Below are 21,825 nucleotides of genomic sequence, written 5' to 3'. Positions count from 1 at the left end.
AATTTGCAAATGCAAAATAGAAAAGTCAAGCCTGAAGTTTACTGCTGAAATTAAATTCCCAAATTATTTATATTCCAATCATGACAACAGGAAGTAAGGCGTGGACAGGAAGTGTAAATTGTTGCGAAACCTTCTGACTGCTGAATATCACTCACTCTTTCAGCAGCAAATCCAAAACTAGACATGAGAAATAAACTGCTGGTTTATTTTCTGATTTTGATCATTTGTCTTTAACCTGATGACCAAGTACAAGGGATGTGGATATTTTATTTATCTTGATGGAAGTAATGCAGATGTACTTATAAGATTGTCATTCTAAAATTAAGTACTCTGCACAATTTCACTAATTAAATGATCTAACTGAGCTCATTAAAACATATACACTTAAGTGAACTCGATGAGTACTTTAACATTCAGTTGGTTGTGCAATAAACATGTCTCATTGCTCTTTGATTGCAGGAAGTCTTGAACATACCAAGTCAATAGAAGAAAGGGAAGTATTGGCGTGAGTCTCCTAGAGGAATTCCAAGGAGCTGCCAAATTATTCAACAATAATTTCTATTTATATGGCATTTTTGATTTCTGAAGATGCTTCAAAGGAGTGCCAACAGACAAAATTCCATGCCTGGCCACAAAAGGAAATAGACAGTCAGGTTATCCAAAGACTACTTAAATTGCTTCTTTTATTTCCAAGATGTAGTGGTTACCCATCCATAATTACCTTGAGAATGTGGGAGTAACTGCACTCACGAAGTGTTGCAATTTCACTAGTGCAACAATGCTCTTGGGTAGAGAGGTCCAGGATTTGGAAATGGGAACAGAGAAGAATTGGCAATATAGTCAGGATAGTGTGTGACTTGGAGCGAAACTGCAGGTGATGATGATTCTTGACACCTCCTATTCTCATTCTTACTGGTCGTGGAGGGATGGAATAGGTTGACAAAAAGCACACATAGTGCCATGGACCAATAGAGTGATTTTTTTAATTGATATGCTGTAAATCTGTGTAAATGTTAATGTTTTAATACATTGGCAAAATGAATTATGTCTGTTCACACGTCTGGATTTTAACATATTATTTCCCAAACACATACATTATGATAGGGTTTAATGGCTAGTATAAAAGGAATATTTAAGCAGATGCCCTTTGCTGATTTCTACTCTGAAGTATGTTGTACTAGGGTTCAGATTAGAGCAGTCTTTATTGTTACTGCTGAGGGTCTAGTATGAGTAATTGTCAGGAGAAGTAAAGAGCTGGATATTTCCAGACTCAACCAGATACCCATAATCACGTCTTATCTGCTCCAACCAGGACTGGATGTGGAAGGCTGGATTAGAGATATCTTGTTTCATTGTGATTCTGTGCTGACTGATGAAGTAATTGTGGGATCCATAGACTTTAGATAGATGGGGAAGGAGGTTCCTGATGGGATGATTTGGTGGATGGCTTGAGGTGGTGCAAATCATCTGTGGTTCTTGCTTGCTTCCTGTATGCTCCTGACCTCTTGGTATGAGGTTTGCAGTGCTATTCTAAAGGCTCTATTTAGAGTAATCATGGGCCAGGGATTTGCAGGAGTCAATACAATGTATTTTTTTAAGGAAGTTTTGAGATCCTTTAATCTTTTCCACTGATAGTTTGTAATGTCTTTCTGTAACAGAACTTCAAGCAGAGTGCTTCTTTTGGGAATCTGATGTCAGGCATACAACTGATGTGACTTCCCCATTGGTGCCACATGAATGAAATGAAACCAGGTCGTCAAAAGATGGATGTTGGTCTTGTTGATGTTGGTTTGTTTATTCTTCTGGTCAATTTAGATGAGTTTTTGAAGATGGCATTGGTAGTATTTCTACAGTGCCCGCTGTAAGTGAAAGTGAGTAGAAATGTACAGAATGGCACCGATTCACGTCAACCAATGTTGTCCAAATGGCTGAATGCCAGTTGCTACTTTCATAATTAATGGCCAAAGCCAGCCAAATTTAGCCCTGCCAGCAATGTTAATGTTAATGAAAGTCGAAAGAAATTGTGATGAAAGCCAAAATCGTGCAATTGTTTGAAATGTGCAATAAAACCAGAAATTACTGTGAGTGCTCAGTGAGTCATCGTCTGTGGAGAGGGAAACAGGATCAATGTTACATCTAGATGCAAGGAATCGCAGATGCTGGTTTACAAAAAGAGACAAAGTGCTGGACTAACTCAATGGGTCAGTCAGCATCTCTCGATGACATGGATAGGTGACGTTTCGGGGTCAGGAGCTGTTACCATTGAAACTAGTTCAGTGGAGTCGAGACCGTGAGTTGATTTAACGAGCTTTATTGCAAACGGTTAAACAAAGAACAACGTGAGTCTGTGAGACGGCTAAATAAACGATGTTGCTACCACAAGGGTGGTGCTCCGAATGAATGGGCTCAATCAAAAGCGCGCAAAACCTCCTCCCCGCACCCACGTGACTGGGATAGCCAATCCGAGGGTTCGACTACCCCATTACAGGATCCCGCCCCCCCCCCCCCCCCCCCCCCCCCCCCCCCCCCCCCCCCCCCAGAACCCGAGGTATGGAACCGAGCAGGGACCCGGAGGCAACGACCAGAACGCGTGGTCAGCGGAGGCGCGGCGGGCGTAACACTCTGGACCAGCTGAACAGGGCCAGGAACGGGCAACGGGGTGGAAAGAACAGGAACAACTGGGTCGGGGGTAACAGGCACAACTGGTGCAGCTGGAACGGCCGGCGGACGACCTCTACGTCGGGGCAGTGTGACCACTACTGGGCTGTCCACGTCCAAGGTGAAGGTGGCGACGCCGGATCGCAGCACCCGGAACAGCACCTCGTAGACCCGCTGCAAGGGAGAGCGGTGGGCGTCCCTGCAAATAAAAACATAAGCACGATTCTGCAAAGCCGACGGCACATGAACTACAGGCAAACCATGCTGCGAAATAGGCACAGCAGCTAGCCCGCTCACAGCTCCCGGATGCTCGCCAGCAACGCCGGGGCGGAGTCCACCTGCCCGGGGGTGGCGTGGAGAAAATCCCCGGGCACCCGCAGGGCCGAGACGTACACCAGCTCGGCAGAGGAAGCTGCCAAGTCTACTTTGGGGGCGGTGCAGATACCGAGGAGTACCCTCGGTAACTGGTCCAACCAGTCCGGACAGGTGAGCCTTCAGCGCTGATTTAAGGTGTCTGTGAAAACGTTCGACCAGTCCATTGGCCTATGGGTGGTAGGCGGTGGTATGGTGTAACTGTGTCCCGCAGAGCTGGACGAGGGAAGACCATAAGGCAGAGGTGAACTGTGTCAGTGGAAATATCGGACAGAACCCCGAGCCGGGCAATCCAGTTGGCCGACAGGGCCCGAGCACAAGCCGTGGCGGAGGTGTCCGAGAGCGAGATCGCCTCTGGCCACACCGCGTAAAACGGTCCACGATAGTGAGTAGATGCGCCGCAGCAATTGGCCCATCAGGTCAAAATGGACATGAAGAAACCAGTCCACGGGAACGTCGAACTCCTGCACCGGAGGGTGCAAGTGCCGCTGGACCTTGGAGGTCTGGCAGGGGATGCAGGCACGTGCCCAGGCCGCCACCTGCTTGCGGAGCCCGTGCCATATGAACTTGGCCGCCACCAGTTCAGAGGTCGCCCGTATGGATGGATGGGCCAGTCCGCGGATGGAACCGATAACGTGGCGACGCCAACTGGTGGGGACGATGGGGGCGAGACATCGCAAAGGACCACGGTGCCCGCAGCTCCACATGGGACATCGCCCAACTAGAGGGCAGAAACAGCCGTGCAGCTGTCCGCCATCCATGCAGAAACAGCCGTGCAGCAGTCCACCATCCATGTGTCCGCACCCGAAACGGAGGGAAGGGCAGGAACAAGACGTCGTCAACGGTGCTAAGTTTGCCTGCTGGACGTTTGTGGTAAACTCCAATATGTAGGTGAGGTGCCGCTGCTGGCGGGCAGACCACGGGTTGGAGATCTTACCCAAGGCGAAGGTAAGGGGTTTGTGGTCCGTAAAGGCAGTGAGTACCCGGCCCTCCAGGAAATATCGAAAGTGTATGATGGCCAGGTACAACGCCAGGTGCTCGTAGTCCAAGGCGCTGTAGTTGCGCTCAGGGGCGCGTAGTTGACTGCAAAAAAAGGCCAGCGTCCGACCACGGACTGCTCCAGGACGCCGCCCACAGCTGTGTCCAGTCATCCGGTGAGAACCGTGGGGGCGGAGGCCCGTGGGTGGGCCAACATGGTAGCGTATGGTAGCACTCTCGAATGCCGCATCCGCCTCTGAGGACCATTCAAACTCCCACGGCTTGCCTGCCAGGCACTGGAACAGGGGGCGCATGATGTTGGCAGCTGCCGGCACGAAACGGTGATAAAAATTCACCATGCCGACAAACCTCTGCGACCCCTTCACAGTGTGTGGCCGGGGAAACTGCCGAATGGCCTCGACCTTTGAGGGTAGCGGGGCAGCGCCCTGGGGTGTGATGCTGTGCCCCAGAAAGGAGATGGAACAGAGGCCGAACTGGCAGTTAGCGAGGTTGATGATGAGGCTGTGCTCGAGGAGGTGCTGGAAAAGGGTCTGTAGGTGGGCGATATGCTCATCCTGTGTGGGGCTGGCAACCAGAATGTCGTCCAGGTAGATAAATACAAACGGCAGACCCCGCCTGACCTGGTCCATAAGCCACTGGAATGCCTGCACGGCGTTCTTTAATCCAAAAGGCACACTGAGCCACTGGAACAAGCTGAACGGGGCGATTGTCGCAGTTTTAGGGACGTCGTCCGGGTGAACGGGGATTTGATTATAGCGCCGGATGAGGTCGACTTTCGAGAAGAAAGCAGCAACCTCGAGGTGTGCAGAAAAGTCTTGAATGTGGGGCACCTGGTAGCGGTCTGCTGTGGACATGGCGTTCAGACGCCGGTAATCCCCGCATGGTCTCCACCCACTAGATGCTTTGAGAACCATGTGCAGTGGGGATGCCCAAGGGCTGTCCGAGCGCCGGACAATCCCCATGTGCTCCATTAGCTGGAACTCGTTCCGGGCAATGCGCAGCTTGTCCGGTGGCAGAAGGAGCGCCAGGACACATACTGGAGGGCCCACATTGGGCATGTGATGCACGACCCCATGTTTGGGGGCTGCCCCGTTGAAACAGAGAGTGAGGAGCTCAGGGAAGTCGGTGAGTAAGGAGGCGTAGGGGCCATCAACCTCGGCGACGACACTGAGCTGTGTGCTGGGTGGGGGCGGGGGGCCGCAGGATCAGGGAGCCAAGGGCTGATCACGAAGTCATGCGCCCGCCCCGCACATCAACGACGAGGGAGGACGTACGCAGGAAGTCGGCACGCAGGAGCGGCTGAGCGATGTCGGCCACGATGAACGTCCACTCATACGGGCGGGAGTCGAACGTAAGCGAGAGGGTCCACGTGCCGTAAGTACGGATGGTGCTCCAATTGATGGCCGAGAGCACTGGGCCCCGCTTACCAGTATGGGTGTCGCGTCCGGTCGGCGGGAGGATACTGACTATAGCCCCGTAGTCGACGAGGAAGCGTCTGCTACAGCGATGGTCGCGGACGTAGAGGCGGTTGTTTGGGCCGATCGTGATTGCCTCTGCAGACGATCGGCCGAAGCATTTCCCTGAAACGAGCAGGGTTGACGGCAGCGTAGCACTTCAGCGCCCCCATGCGGGGATGATAGAAGCACCATTTGTGCTTACCCTGGGTTACGGCGCGCTGCCATGGCTCTGCGGTGGAAGCCGTGGGCGGGGCATCGTCGCGGTCACGCCGATGCGAATGGCGTGCTGGCATGGAAACTTGGTTGATGGCACCGCCATCTTGTTGTTTCGCCAGCCAAAGTTCGTCAGCCCGTTCGGCGAGCTGCAGGGGGTCGGTGAAATCAGCGCCAGCGAGCATAAGGCAGACGTCGTCCTGCATCTGCTCCAAGAAGGTCTGTTCAAAAAGCAGTCACGGACGGTGGCCGTCCATGAGAGCAAGCATTTCTGCCATCAGCACGGACGGCTTGCGATCGTCCAACCCGTCCATGTGCAGGAGGCAGGCGGCGCGGTCCCGGTGGCTGAGCCTGAAAGTGTGAAGAAGGAGGGTTTTGAGGCCTTCGTACTTAGCGATCGCCGGCGGGTATTGCAGGAAAGGCAGTAACAGTGAAGCCGTCTCCTGCGTGAGTGCTCTGACGACGTGGAAGTACTTCGTATCGTCCACCACTATGTTACGAAGGTGGAATTGTGCCGCCACGTGGGCGAACCACATCTGAGGCTGTTCGGGCCAGAACATCGGCAGCTTGAGGCCGACGGCGCTCTGTTGAGCATGGGGAACACCGTCGGGAATGGCAGCGGCTTGCATGTCGGCGTCCAATAACGATTGGGCGCGTCGGGGTCACCAGTTTAGTGGAGTCGAGACTGTGAGTTGATTTAACTAACTTTATTTCAAACGGTTAAACAAACAACACGAGTCTGTGAGACGGCTAAATCAACGATGGTGGTGGTGCTCCGAATGAATGGGCTTAATCAAAAGCGCGCAAAACCTCCTTCCCGCACCCATGTGACTGGGGTAGCCAATCCGAGGGTTTGACTACCCCAAGGCCCCAGCAGGTGCCACTTCACTAGGTTGTAATGTGCAATTCAGACTAATTGTAGAAGGTGGGGAGAAAGTTGAGAAAAAAAGGTGAGCCGCTGCCTCTGGTGTGGTCCGGAGCGATAAATGATACATAATTGTGAAAATTAGTGCAAAAGCAAATGAATTAAATATAATGGGCCTCAAACAAAATATACTAAGGTTGTCCGAAGAAGGGTCTCGACCCGAAACGTCATCTATTCGTTCTCTCCAGAGATGCTGCCTGTGCCACTGAGTTACTCCTGCTTTTTGTGTTTAAACTAAGATTGATCCAGGCAAAAAATGTTTGAGATTCTGAAGGAAGGAAGGAGGGTGTCAGCCATGGGTAGGAGGTATGGCAATTTCTTTCTTGGACTCCTTGCATTGTCTGTCTTCTGACGCCCCAACAAATTGGAATATTTAGAAACGCCTTTAAAAAAGGTGTTTACCTCATTTGCTCGAGACAAGAAAGTGATTCCACATTCAGGTCCCACATTTGTTACACTTTACTGTGGGCGCTATGACCCTTCGCTTTTAAACTTCCATAATGAGGGGGTGGGGTAGCTCTGTTGGTGAGGAATGAAGTTCAGTCCCTTGCAAGGGGTGACATTGAAACAGGAGATGTGAAGTCAGTATGGATATAACTAAGGAATTGTAAGCAAAGATCCTAGAGGAGCAAGATAGACCACTCTTCCGAAATTCACTGGGCTGACGTGTAGTACGTGACGGAACGTCACGGCCGCCATTTCTTAATGCGACACGCGACTTCCGGTTTGCCACCCGCTGAGATCCAAAGCAAAGATTATAGAGTTCCGCTATAATCTTTGATCCAAATCAAAGATCCTCGAGTATCTTGTAGCGGTAACAGCCTCCTCCTTTGCGTGTTTTCCCTTGCATTGCATTGTGCAGTTTCCCTTGTATTGCTTTAACACACACTGCACAAAATTAAATTTAACGTATATATATTTAATATATTTATATGAATGTGTGTCTGTGTGTGAGAGGCAAGTTAGAGATAATAAAGTTTATTCTCATGTATCAGAAGCAACTTTGATTTAAATCATCACTATTAATTTATTTGTCTTGTAAGATGATGTACATAAACCATAAAGGCAATTATATATATAATTATATAGTAATAATAAATATATGCATATATATATATTTATACACACACATATATACACACATACACATACATATGCACACATACAAATGCACATACATATTGATACATTTATATGCATACATACACATATATAAACATATATATATATATATATACATACATATATACACACATATACATGCATATATACACATACATGCATATATACACATACATATATATTTATATATATTATCATTTTCCAACGATCAATAGATTTACGATCAGCTCCTGTGGATTGGAGGATAGCTAATGCTATCCCACTTTTCAAGAAAGGAGCGTGAGAGAAAACGGGAAATTACAGACCAGTTAGCCCAACTTTGGTGGTGTGAAAGATGCTGGAGTCAATTATTAAACATGCAATAATGGGGCATTTGGATAGCAGTAAAAGGATCTGTCCAAGTCAACATGGATTTATGAAAGGGAAATCATGTTTGACTAATCTTCTGGATTTTTTTGCCGCAAGGCTTGGTGTTGGGGCTGCAACTGTTTACCATATATATTAATGATTTGGAAAAGGGAATTAGGAGCAAAACTAATGCATACATACCTACATATGTACCCATGCGCTGCTGTGACCCGAGCCCCGGAGATTCGGAGGCTCCAACCGCAGGCCTGGCAGACAGTAATATCGGAGCCTGCGGGTCCCTGCTTGGAGACCGCTTTTCGGGGCTTCCACAACGGCGAATTCCTCCGCCCGAGTAGCGGGGTCGAGGATGACCTGGAGCGGGGCCTTACATCATCGCCCGGCGTGGCTTAAACGGCTGCGACACTTTGCTAGCGCACGCCGGGGGCTCCAACAACCTCTATGAGGTTCAAGTGACAAATAAATTGTATTGTGTATTGTGTATATTTAAATTCAGCTGGCAAGTTGGTCAAATAACACGGGCACCTTCTTGCTTTTTTTGAGACATGGATTTTTTAAACGTGAATGTCTCATATCAACACATTTGTGGGTCAACAGTATTTTGTACCAACTCCCACAATTTCAAATAATTCTCAATTGAACTTCTTAAACAAGGAAAACAATTTTTATTTACATCATTTTGTGCACGACATATACAGGCTTGCAGAATTTAGAATATCAGATAATCAATAAAAGTGATGTCAAATTCTACACATTTCAAACAAAGGACAAAATTTGCAGCTTATACACAATCAATAGACTAAGTGGGACCCGTTGGGATAAGATTTACACAATTCACATTATTCTGTGCGCGAGTTATACAGGATTGCAGTGTTCAGCATATCAGCTAACCAGTGAAAGTGATGTACAATTTAACGTATGTAACACAATGATAGCCCCACCCCTGCTTCACCAAAGAGCAAAATGTCCAACATAGATACAATAATAAATAAATCGCCATTTGCATTAGTTTTGTGCAGTTAACAAATCACAATTTCACACAATGAACATAAGAGGGCATGTTAGGAGGTTGCAGGGTGACCTGGACAGGTTGAGTGAGTGGGCAGATGCATGGCATGTGCAGTATACTATAGATAAATGTGAGGTTATCCACTTTGAAGGCAAAAACAAGGGGGCTGATTATTATCTCAATAGAGTTAGGTTAGGTAAGGGGGATGTGCAGCGAGACCTGGGCGTCCTTGTACACCGGCCACTGAAAGTTGGCTTAGAGGTACAGCAGGCAGTAAAGAAAGCTATGGAATGTTGACCTTCATAACAAGAGGATTTCAGTATAGAGTGAAGAGGTTCTTCTGCAGCGTAGGTTTCACGAGATTGATCCCTGGGTTGGTGGGACTGTATACGAGTACAGATTGAAAAGACTAGGCTTGTATTCACTGGAGTTTAGAAGGATGAGGGGGAATCTTATAGAAACATATTAAATTATTAAAGGACTGGACAAGCTAGATGCAGGAGAAATGTTCCCAATGTTGGGTGAGTCCAGAACCAGGGGCCACAGTCTTAGAATAAAGGGCAGGTAATTTAAGACTGAGGTGAGAAGAAACTTTTTCACCCAGAGAAATGTGTGAATTTATGGAATTCCCTGCCACAGAGGGCAGTGGAGGCCTAGTCACTGGATGGATTTAACAGAGAGTTAGATAGAGCTCTAGGGGCTAGTGAAGTCAAGGGATATGGGGAGAAGGCAGGCACGGGTTATTGATAGGGGACGATCACCCACGATCACAATGAATGGCGGTGCTAGCTTGAAGGGCCAAATTGGCTCCTCCTGCATCTATTTTCTATGTTTCTATGTTTGTCCCGCTATAGGATCTGTGGATACGAGTGCAGAGGCCGAAGCGAAGATCCTATCTTTGGGCAGAAGCAAGATACTCCCACAGAGTATCCATTCCTGCCCATTAGGTTCCCATTGTGATGAAGAACACGCAGGCATGAAAAGTGGAAAAATGATTTATTAAAGTTTAAAATTTCTTAAAATATAACAACATTTTAAATGTCAAAGATGAGTATAATTCTTTCTTGCTGTGCCTCTTGTTGCTGCTCACTGCGTTTTTATATCTCTTTGTTGTTGATAAAAAAAAGAGACAATTTAAATATAGAGAGAAATTATCATAACTACATGCCTGCACAATGGATGACATATCACTTAAGTGCAATTGTTTTCAGTTGTGTGGAGAGACCTGTATATTGACGATGCTTTTTGCCTCATATGTCAATTTACCTTAAATGTAGAAGAGTTTATTAAAATCTTCTTACAAAGATCATCGAGAGAAGAGAGGGGAGAGAGGGATCGAGGGAAGAGAGGGGAGAGAGGGATCGAGAGAAGGGAGAGGGATCGAGAGGGGAGAGGGAGAAGGGGGAGGAGGGAGAAGGGGGGAGAGGGAGGGTGGAACGATAGCATGTTATAACGTTCAGCCGTCCCATTCCGACCAAAGATTATAGAGCAGAGCTACTCTAGTATCTTTGAATGCGGCCGCCGCCACTGAACCCCCCGGCCCACCATTGCACCCAAAGATGATAGAGCTGAGTTGTATAATCTTTGATTGCACCCTTCTTCACGACAATTCGAGGGATATAATGGGTAACAGCCGCCGCGTTCTCGGACTCGAGTCTGAGCTCAAAAAATCTCCTGGTCACTGGGCCTAATGTGCCCCGCGGGCCATATTTTGGAGACCAATCCCTTACAAGAACAAAACCAAAAACGTACAGAAGTGTTAAACTTGTCTTTATTATTGTGGTAAGTAAAGATCTAATAAAAATAAGTCTAATAACTTTCTAATGTACCGACAAACCTAGTTTCCCAATGGCCGTTGATGGGAGAACAGAAAATAAAATTTTCACGACAGAATATCGACAAAAAATAATAATAATATTTTCTTACCTTTCTTTTTTATCGGGGAACCTAAAGAATGACAGCTCTGGTCGTTTAGATTTACGATTAGAACAGTTGATAGCAGAGCAGTGAGATGAACATTTAGATAAGGACGCCATGACAGCCCAACAAAATGCCTCAAATAATGGCGTCGACAATCACACACGTCATACTACGCGTTTTTCGAGGAGTGGTCTATCTTGCTCCTCTATAATCTTTGATTGTAAGGGTAAAAATACCCTAATGGGACTTATCTACAGGCTCCCAAACAGTCGCCTGGATATAGGGTGCAAGTTGAATCAAGAGTTAAAATTGGCATATCGTAAAGGTAATGTTACAGTTGTTATGGGAGATTTCAACATGCAGGTAGACTGGGAAGATCAGGTTGGTACTGGATCCCAAGAAAGGGAGTTTGTGGAGTGCCTCCATGATGGATTCTTAGAGCAGCTTGTACTGAAGCCTATCAGGGAGAAAGCAATTCTGGATTTAGTGTTGTGTAATGAACCAGATTTGATAAGGGAACATGAGGTTAAGGAGCCATTAAGAGTTAGTGACCATAATATGGTACGTTTTAATCCACAATTTGAGAGGGAGAAGGGTAAATCAGAGGTGCCAGTGTTACAGTTGAACAAAAGGGTACTATGGAGCCATGAGCTGGCCAAAGTTGACTGGAAAGATACCCTAGCAGGGATGACAGTGGAGCAACAATGGCAGGTATTTCTGGGAATAATACAGAAGGTGCAGGATCAGTTCATTCCAAAGAGGAAGTAAGATTCCAAGGGGAGTAAGGAGTGACCTGTGCTGACAAGGGGTCCGGGCATCGGAGGAGGGAGATGGCAGCCCTGCCGGCAGTCTGTTCGTTTTTCATCCCTTTTGTTATTTTTAGCGTTTTGTTTAAAGTTTGTTTTAATGTTCTTCTGTTTGTTTTATGTGGGGGGAGAGGGGGAAACTTTTGTTTTTCAAGTTCCTACCTTCCCGGAGAGGTGATCAATTTTCGGATCACATTCTCTGGGCTCTGCGGCCTAACATCGATGGAACTGGAAGCCACCTTGGATTATCGTGAGCCCCACCACGGGGCGCGGACTTACCATCGGAGCGGACCCCTTGCCTGGGATCGTTCCCACCGCAGCCTGCGGACTTACCATCAAGGGCGCGCAGTCTCGGGAGAGGCTAGTTGGGAGCTCCAATGCCGCAGAAGGTTCGTCCTGCCCCGACGTGATGTTTGATCGCTCGGCGCCAGGGAGCTGACATCCCCCCGAACGCCTCGACGCTGAGGGCCCGAACGCCGCCGGCTACGGGAGTCAAGACCGTCCCGTCAACGGGGGACTCGAGGCCCCCGACCGAGGAAGAACAACAAGGGAAGGACTTGGAACTTTATTTTCGCCTTCCATCACAGTGAGGAATGTGTAGTAGTCACTGTGATGGATGTTTATGTAAAAATGTGTTTTCTGAGTCTGTTGCTTTTTTAAAAATTGTTTGACTGACATGGTCAGTGAATTTCACTACACCAATTGGTGTATGTGACAATAAATGAACATATGAACTTATGAAGTCAGGAACAATATAAAAGTAAAAGAGAAGAAGTACAACATAGCAAAGATGAGCGGGAAGCAATGTTTAATGAGCAACAGAAGAACTAAAAAAGTAATACGGGGAGAAAAGATGAGGTACGAAAGTAAGCTAGCCAAGAATATAATGGAGGATAGTAAAAGATTATTTAGGTATGTGAAGAGGAGAAAATTAGTTAAGACCAAAGTTGGATCCTTGAAGACTGAAAAGGGAGAATTTATTATGGTGAACAAGGAAATGGCAGATGAGTTGAACAGGTACTTTAGATCCGTCTTCACTGAGGACACAAACAATCTTCCTGATGTACTAGTGGCCAGAGTATCTGGGGTGACGGAGGAACTGAAGGAAATCCACATTAGGAAGGAAATGGTGTTGGGTAGACTAGTGAGACTGAAGGCTGATAAATCCCCAGAGCCTGATGGTCTGCATCCCAGGGTACTTAAGGAAGTGGCTCTAGCAATTGTGGACGTACTGGTGATCATTTTCTAACATTCTATAGATTCAGTAATCAGTTCCTGTGGATTGGAGGGTAGCTAATGTTATCTCACTGTTTAAGAAAGGCGAGAGAGAGAAAACGGAATTATAGACCAGTTAGCCAGACATCGGTGGCGGGAAGGATGCTGGAGACAATCATAAAATATGAAATAGTCGCACATTTGGATAGCAGTAACAGGATCGGTCCGAGTCAGCATGGATTTACAAAGGGGAAATCATGTTTGACTAATCTTCTGGAATTTTTTGAGGATGTAACTAGGCAAATGGACATGGGAGAGACAGTGGATGTAGTGTACCTGGACTTTGAGAAAGCATTTGATAAGGTCCCACATAGGAGATTAGTGGGCAAAATTAGGGCATACGGTATTGGGGGTGGAGTGCTGACATGGATAGCAAATTGGTTGGCAGACAGGAAACAAAGAGTAGGGATTAACGGCTACCTTTCAGAATGGCAGGCAGTGACTAGTAGGGTACCACAAGGCTCAGTGCTGGGACCACAGCTATTTACAATATAGATCTGATTTAGATGAAGGGATTCAAAGTAACATCAAATTAGCAGATGACACAAAGCTGGGTGGCAGGGTGAAGTGTGAGGAGGATGCTATGAGAATGTAGAGTGATTTGGACAGGTTGGGCGAGTGAGCAGATGCATGGTAGATGCAGTTTAATATATGAGGTTATTCACTTTGGTAGCAAAAACAGGTAGGCAGATTTTTATCTAAATGGTGTCAAGTTGGGAAAAGGAGAAGTACAACGAGATCTGGGGGTCCGTGTTCATCAGTCAATGAAAGTAAGCATGCAGGTACAGCAGGCAGTGAAGGATGCGAATGGCATGTTGGCCTTCATAACAAGAGCAGTTGAGTGTTGTAGCAAAGAGGTCCTTCTGCAGTTGTACAGGGCCCTAGTGAGACCACACCTGGAGTATTGTGTGCAGTTTTGGTTCCCAAATTTGATGAAGGACATTCTTGCTATTGAGGGAGTGCAGTGTAGATTCACAAGGTTAATTCCCAGAATAAAATAAATTGTATTGTATTGTATTGTATGGCGGGACTGTCACATGCTGAGCAGCTGGGCTTGTATACTCTGGAATTTAGAAGGATGAGAGGATATCTTATTGAAACATATAAGATTATTAAGGGTTTGGACATGCTAGAGGCAAGAAACATGTTCCTGATGTTGGGAGTCCAGAACCAGGGGCCACAGTTTAACTTTTTGGATAGCTTTTTCACACAGAGTTGTGAGTCTGTGGAATTCTCTGCCTCAGAGGGCAGTGGAGGCCGGTTCTCTGGATACTTTCAAGAGAGAGCTAGAAAGGGCTCTTAAAGACAGTGGAGTCAGTGAATATGGGGAGAAGGCAGGAACTGATTGTGGACGATCATCCATGATCACATTGAATGGCGGTGCTGGCTCGAGGGGCCGAATGGCCTACTCCTGCACCTATTGTCTTTTGACCATTGCGTCATTTTTAAACTTCCTAAGTGCAGTTGCATTTTCTTGTGCATGCATAATAGAAAATAGGACAATCCAATGTCGTGGATGGACCGTCCACTCCACAATTTGTGGACGGGGGTCATATTATTGCCGTCACTGTTAAGCTCCTTCAGCCACTACAAAATAACCAGGATGGTCTTTTAAATGCAAAGTATGCTACGCTATTTGGAAGATGTTAAAATAGTTAACTTGGTTTGCACTAGGATTTGTCAGAATTAACTTTAACGTTGGTATGTACACTTTTTAAGCAGTGGGAGGCACGTATTCCTTTGTGCTAATAAGCAGACAGCTTGGCTTTAACTGGTAACTTTAAAAACTTAAGTAAACTGGGGAAACGTACTCATCTCGATCTTTTATTGTGATTTGTAAAAAATCTGAAATGAAAACATCATAAAATAATCAAAATAGTAAAACATTCAGCAGGTCAAGTGAGAGACATTTTGGACCTATGACATTGGAAAATAATTCATTAAGAGAGTGATCATATTGAATGGGTTCGATGGGCCTAATGGCCTACTCCTGCGCCTATTTTCTATGTTACTATGTGAGAGAGAGAGAGGGAGAGACTGCAGCTGTTGGAATCTTGAGCAAAAAAAAATCAATGTTTTTTTTCTGCTCTGGAACAAAGCAGGTCAGGCAGCATCTGTGGAGGCTAATACCATCTGAAGAAGGGTCCTGACTCAAAACATCACTTATCTCCGGAGGTCCTGCCTGCGTTGAGTTACTCAATCAATTTGAGTCTTTAGTAATTTAATGGGCCAGGCAGCATCTCTGGAGAGGATAGGTGACATTTCGGGTTGAGACCGCTCTTCAGAAGGCATTAGCCTCCAGTCTCGAAACGCCACAAATTCATTTTATCCAGAGATGCTGCCTATCCTGCTGAGTTACTCCAGCTTTTTGTATCTATCCTCAGTGTAATCCAACATCTGCAGTTCCTTTCTACACACTTTGTGTTTTTATCTGTGGAGGGAATAGACATACAACGTTTTGAGTCGGGACCCTTCAGACTGATCAGTCTTTGATGTCATCCGCCACAGGGGTTATAAAAGTTACAAGATTATGTGAACTGTTGCATTAATTAGGAGATAGAATTAAGTTGTTTCGTGATTGACATGACATTTTGTCTCTCATATAGGGAGGGTAATAGCTCAGTGTAGAATGTCAGCATGAATTGGAAAGATCCCAGGACTGGGACTGGTGTCAAGTTGGAAAGGGTACAGAGAAGATTTACGAGGATGTTGCCAGGACTCGAAGGTCTGAGCTATAGGGAGAGGCAGAATAGGCTGGGTCTCCATTCCTTGAAGCACAAGAGGATGATGTGTATACAATGATGAGAGGAATAGATCAGGTATATGCACAGAGTCTCTTGCCTAGAGTAGTGGAATAGAGAACCAGAGGACATAGGTCATAGGACATAGGTGAAGGGGAAAAGATTTAACAGGAACCCAAGGGGTAACTTTTTCACCCAAAGGGCGGTGGGTGTATGGAACAAGCTGCCAGAGGAGGTAGTTGAGGCAGGAACTATCCCAATGTTTAAGAAATAGTTAGACAGGTACATGGATAGAACAGGTTTGGAGGGATATGGCAGGTGGGACCAAAGATCGTAGACTCTTGCTCTAGTATATTTGGGTGGGACTAGTGTAGCTGGGACATTGTTGGCCGCTGTGGGCAAGTTGGGCCGAAGTTCCGCTTCTATCATCTTTGGGCTGAAGGGCCTATTGCCACACTGCGCCGCGAGGACCCGGGAGAGCTGTCCCCATCACTGCCTGATGGCCATTTCCCATCTCCGTCTCGCTCGGACGCCGATTGCTGCTCGTCGCCGGGGGTGACCGGCTGTGGTGCTCCTCGTGTAGTCACCGGGCGGCGGCGACGGTGGCGGATTGTGTGGGCGGTTTAAGCGCAAGGCCCCCGCAGGCAGAGCGCCGGTCGGCCGGGCGGGCGGGAGGGAGAGAGGGAGGAGGGAGGGAGGATAGGATAGGGGGAGGGAGAGAGCGCCAGGATAGGGGGAGGGTGTGAGGGGAGAGGGGGGATAGGGGGAGGAGAGGGGGGTAAGATGTCCGCCGCTCTCCTCTCGCCCATTGTGGACTATTACAACGACGAGGAGGAGCTGGATAGCGTGGACGACGAGGACGAGCGCAGCGTCCGTTGCCGTGACTCGGATGAAGGTGATTTGCGCGGAAGGCGAGGCGGGCGGTTGCTGCCGCCGGGTGGTGGGCCTCGCGTACCAAGGCGGGCGGGCGGGCTGGGCCGGGGAGACGGAGACAGGCTCCCCCGGCGGGCTGGGACCGGCTGGGAACGGGGACACAGGCTCCCCCGGCGGGCTGGGACCGGCTGGGACCGGGGAGACAGGCTCCCCCGGCGCTGCTTGGACAGTGGGCCATAGATGTCGAATACCCAGCAGCTACGGCTACGAGACTGGACAAACTCTTTAAAAGTCACCTCTGTTTCTCATTGATTAATTTACACGCCATATTTCAATGGTCTGGCTGTACGTTTGTGTATTTCTGCGGGTTGTAGTCACTCCAGGGTAGAAGGCCGAGGATGTTGAATAGCTTTGCACACATCAGTAAACAATTGAATAATTGCATCCCATCGAACCAAATCTTGGTGTGGTATTGCAAGGACACGCATTCCCACAGTCCATCTCCGTGGGGTTGTTTGTTGGTAGGCGGTGATGGTCTTTAAAGCCAGTCCTTGGTCTCCATACTTGAACATACTAGAACAAATAAAGTACCTGGAATGGTACACTATGTTTAACCTGAATTTTCCACATACTCGAATTGTTTTTAGGAATATAAATCTACAGCGTTTTGAAAATAATGTATTACAAATAATGCAACCAGTATGCTTGCAGCAGGAACATATTGTAATTCTATGAAAGGTCAGTTCTTTTAATATTGTGAGCTAAGGAAGGGATATTGGCCATGACATCTCAACACATATTCATGTTCACATGACTTGTAATTATTCTGTTATTTGCCTTTAGTGTCTTGTGGATACCCATTTTTTATATTTTCTGAATCTATCCTGTTTCGCACAGTGATTGTGTTGCATATGAATCCTCATTGAAGTTTGGATAATTGATCTAAAGATGATGTGACCTGACGATAGGTATGATTAGATTCTGATCTAGTGTATATTTTGTGAAAACATATTTGGGATCAGGTCATCCTTTACTGGTCTCAATCAGTACTTTATTTAGGTCAGAATAATTTATTATGGATACTGCATGTGCTCCCATTGCCTGATAATATTTGCTGTTCCATCATCCAAATTGGTCGTGATTTCAATTGTTATATTTGTAATAATGAAATGTAGCAAAAAGTACACGGGTCAAGTACATTACTGTCTTGGGAAAAACACTAATCATAGAATGGAAAGATGTCAAATCAATTTTTAAATAATATGGATTCACAATCTTAAGAACAGTATGGCAGCTATATCATAAAACATACTGCTGGAAGAACTTGGCACGTCAGGTAGCATCTGTGGAGGGAAATGGAGAGGTGGCCTTTTGGGTTTGGACACTTCAGTCTGAAGAACAGTCCAGACCTGAAACATTGTCTGTCCATTTCCTTCCACAGATGCTGCTTGATTTCTGAGTTCCTCCAGCAGTTTGATTGTTGCACAGGATTTCAGCATCTTCAGTCCCTTTTGTGTCTCCATGGCAGCTTTATTTCTGGGCTTGGTTATTCATGGTGCTACTGAGATAGATTTTGAAGCTCCTGAACCAATGGTATACGCTGCCCATGCCACTCTTAGTGCATCTTCTGAAATGGATCACTGACATTAACTGAATGAGAGCAGTAGGCGGTAAACATCAGAGCGTTCCTTTACCCACATTTATTCTGATGCTGTTATTAAAGCTCATAGCAATGTTGAGGACTCCAGATCCATTCCTTCCTGACTTTGATACCACTTCATTACTGAGAGGGCTTGTTTTTCATATTGTGCACGATGTAGACTGGGATAGTACTAGTTTGACACAAAATGCTGGAGTAACTCAGCGAGACAGGCAGCACCTCTGGGGAGAAGGAATGGTGACGTTTCGGGTCAAGACCCTTCTTCAGACTGATGTCAGGGGAGTGGGCGGTACAGAGATAAAATGTAGTCGGAGACCATAAGACTGGTGGGAGAATTGGGAAGGGGGAGGGAATGGAGAGAGAGAGAGAGGGGGAAAGCAAGGGCTACTTGGAGAAGTCAATGTTCATACTGCTGGGGTGTGAGCAACCCAAGCGAAATATGAGGTGCTGTTCCTCCAATTTGTGCTGGGCCTCACTCCGACAACAGAAAGGTCAGATTGGGAATGGGATGGGGAGTTAAAGTGCTGAGCAACCAGGAGATCAGGTAAGTTTAAGCGGACTGAGTGGAGGTGTTCAGCGAAACGATATCCGAGCCTGCCCTTGGTCTCACCGATATACAGGAAGCGACTCCTGGAACAGCGGATACAGTAGATGAGGTTGGAGGAGGTGCACGTGAACCTTTGCCTCACCTGAAAAGACTGCCAGGGTCCTTGGACGGAGTTGAGGGGGGAGATAAATGGACAGGTGTTGCATGTTCTGCGGTTGCTGGGAAAGTACCTGGCGAGGGGTTGGTCTGGGTGGGAAGGGACGAGTTGACCAGGGTTTCTGAAGAAAGCAGAAAAGGCTGATGGGTAGATGTGGCTCATAGTGGGATCCCGTTGGAGGTGGCAAAAATATCAGATTATGTGCTGTATGCGATGGCTGATGGGGTGGAAGGTGAGGACAAGGGGACTCTGTCCTTGTTACGAATGGGGGGGGGAGCAAGAGCTGAGCTGCGAGATATCGAGGAAACCCTAGTGAGGGCGTCATCTATAATTGATGAGGGGAACCCCCCGTAAGAATGAGGACATCTCCGATGGCCTGATATGGAAAACCTCACCCTGGGCACAGATGCGGTGTGGATGGAGGAATTGGGAGTAGGGAATGGAGTCTTTACAGAAAGCAGGGTGGGAAGAAGTGTAGTCTAGATAGCTATGGGAGTCAGTGGGGTTGTAATAGATGTCAGTCGATATTCTGTCTCGTGATGGAGACGATGAGATCTAGAAACTGTAGGGAGGTGTTGGAGATGGTCCAAGCGAATTTGAGTGCAAGTTGATGAAGTCCATGAGTTCTGCATGGGTGCAAGAGGTAGTACATGCAGTTGTCAATGTAGCGGAGGTAGAGTTCAGGGATAGGGCCAGTGTACGCCTGGGACAGTGTTTCTTCGACGTGTCCTACAAAGAGGCAGGCATAGCTGGGGTCCATGCGAGAGCCCATCGCTACGCCTTTGAGGAAGTGGACGAAGGCGACGGTGTTAAGGATAAGCCCCAGCTCTGCTAGATGGAGGAGAGTGTTAGACGGAAATTGGCTTGTTCTGTGGTCGAGGAAGAAATGGAAGGGTTTAAGACCGTCCTGGTGGGGGATGGAGGTGTAGAGTGAGTGGACATCCATAGTACAGATGAGGTAGTGGGGGCGTGGAAAACAAAGAGACGATTGGCGTCATTGAATAGACGAAGGGCGTGTGAGGTGTCTTGGACATATGTAGGGAGGGATTGAACCGGGGGGGGTGGCGGGGGATTGGATGGAGTCGTGGTATGTGGAAATAAATTCCGTGGGACATGAACAAGCAGAAACAATGGGTCTGCCAGGGCCGTTTTGTGAGTGGATTTTGGGGAGAAGTTAAAATCGGGCCATGCGGGGCTGGGGAACGATATGGTTGGAGGCTTCGGAGGGCAGAAAGCCGGAAGTAATGTAATCAGAATGGTGTGTGATATTAAGGCCTAGTGCTCGTCTTGCTCTTGGTTCTTGGGTCCTCCAAAATATTCCAACTGGAATTTAAACTGGAGGTGGTGAAGGGAGTGATTAAGCCGGAAAGGGTATGAAGAACACACACTATAGAATTTGACATAAAACATCCCCACACAGCAGAATCAAAGTTTCCCACTGTGTGGGAAGGCCCCAAAGTCAGTCTCTTCCTCCACTGTTCCTCGTGGTCAGGGCCTCCCCAAGCCCTCCGCAGTTGCAGCTACGGGCGGCCCGATGTCCAGGACCGCTCGCCAGGGTGATACAAGTCCGACGTCGGGGCTGCGGGATGTCCTCAGCGGCGTGGACACCAGAGTCGGCCCCCTCCTACCGGAGTCGGCGGCTTCCAAAGTCCGTTGGATCATGGTCCAAGGATAAGTAGGAGGAGGTGTCTGAGAGTTGTCGCCTGGTCAGCGTGCCAGACTAACACTGCACCTCCCTTGTCGGGTTTGATCTGAGAGTCGTCGTCTGGCCTCAGCCCCGTGAAGGTCAGCGCGCCAGAGTACCACGGCACCTTTCTGAGAGTTGCCGCCTCACCTCAGCCCGGTAGAGGTCAGCACGCCAGACTGACCTCTACGGTACTACGGGATGGTACTGAGGATGTCTTGGACATTGGCAAAAGGTATGAGATTAGTATACAAACTTAAAGCACAAGGCATTGGGGGTTCAGTATTGATGTGGATAGAGAACTGGCTGGCAACCAGGAAGCAAAGAGTAGGAGTAAACGGGTCCTTTTCACAATGGCAGGTAGTGACTAGTGGGGTACCCCAAGGCTCAGTACTGGGACCCCAGCTATTTACAATATATATTAATGATCTGGATGAGGGAATTGAAGGCAATATCTCCAAGTTTGCGGATGACACTAAGCTGGGGGGCAGTGTTAGCTGTGAGGAGGATGCTAGGAGACTGCAAGGTGACTTGGATAGGCTGGGTGAGTGGGCAAATGTTTGGCAGATGCAGTATAATGTGGATAAATGTGAGGTTATCCATTTTGGTGGCAAAAACGGGAAAGCAGACTATTATCTAAATGGTGGCCGATTGGGAAAGGGGGAGATGCAGCGAGACCTGGGTGTCATGGTACACCAGTCATTGAAGGTAGGCATGCAGGTGCAGCAGGCAGTAAAGAAAGCGAATGGTATGTTAGCTTTCATTGCAAAAGGATTTGAGTATAGGAGCAGGGAGGTTCTACTGCAGTTGTACAGGGTCTTGGTGAGACCACACCTGGAGTATTGCGTGCAGTTTTGGTCTCCAAATCTGAGGAAGGACATTATTGCCATAGAGGGAGTGCAGAGACGGTTCACCAGACTGATTCCTGGGATGTCAGGACTGTCTTATGAAGAAAGACTGGATAGACTTGGTTTATACTCTCTAGAATTTAGAAGATTGAGAGGGGATCTTATAGAAACTTACAAAATTCTTAAGGGGTTG

At 47.4% G+C, this 21,825-nt stretch overlaps 1 protein-coding gene across 2 annotated transcripts in view; it reads left to right on the top strand.

Moving 5' to 3' along the window:
• Positions 1-16,614: 16,614 nt before the first annotated feature.
• suds3 (SDS3 homolog, SIN3A corepressor complex component) overlaps positions 16,615-21,825 on the top strand; it is a 70,062-nt gene continuing 64,851 nt past the window's right edge. The window contains exon 1 of one of the 2 annotated variants that reach the window (XM_055655578.1): positions 16,615-16,758. In XM_055655578.1, the coding sequence (XP_055511553.1) occupies positions 16,647-16,758 (112 nt within the window). In that variant the 5' untranslated portion in view covers positions 16,615-16,646. The remainder of the gene's footprint in view (positions 16,759-21,825) is intronic. The other variant, XM_055655579.1, reaches the window with a different exon arrangement.

Source organism: Leucoraja erinacea, chromosome 25 (genome assembly GCF_028641065.1).
Source record: "Leucoraja erinacea ecotype New England chromosome 25, Leri_hhj_1, whole genome shotgun sequence".
NCBI lineage: Eukaryota > Metazoa > Chordata > Chondrichthyes > Rajiformes > Rajidae > Leucoraja > Leucoraja erinaceus.
Note: the sequence above shows the minus strand (reverse complement) of the source record. Positions and strands in the feature narration are given on the sequence as shown.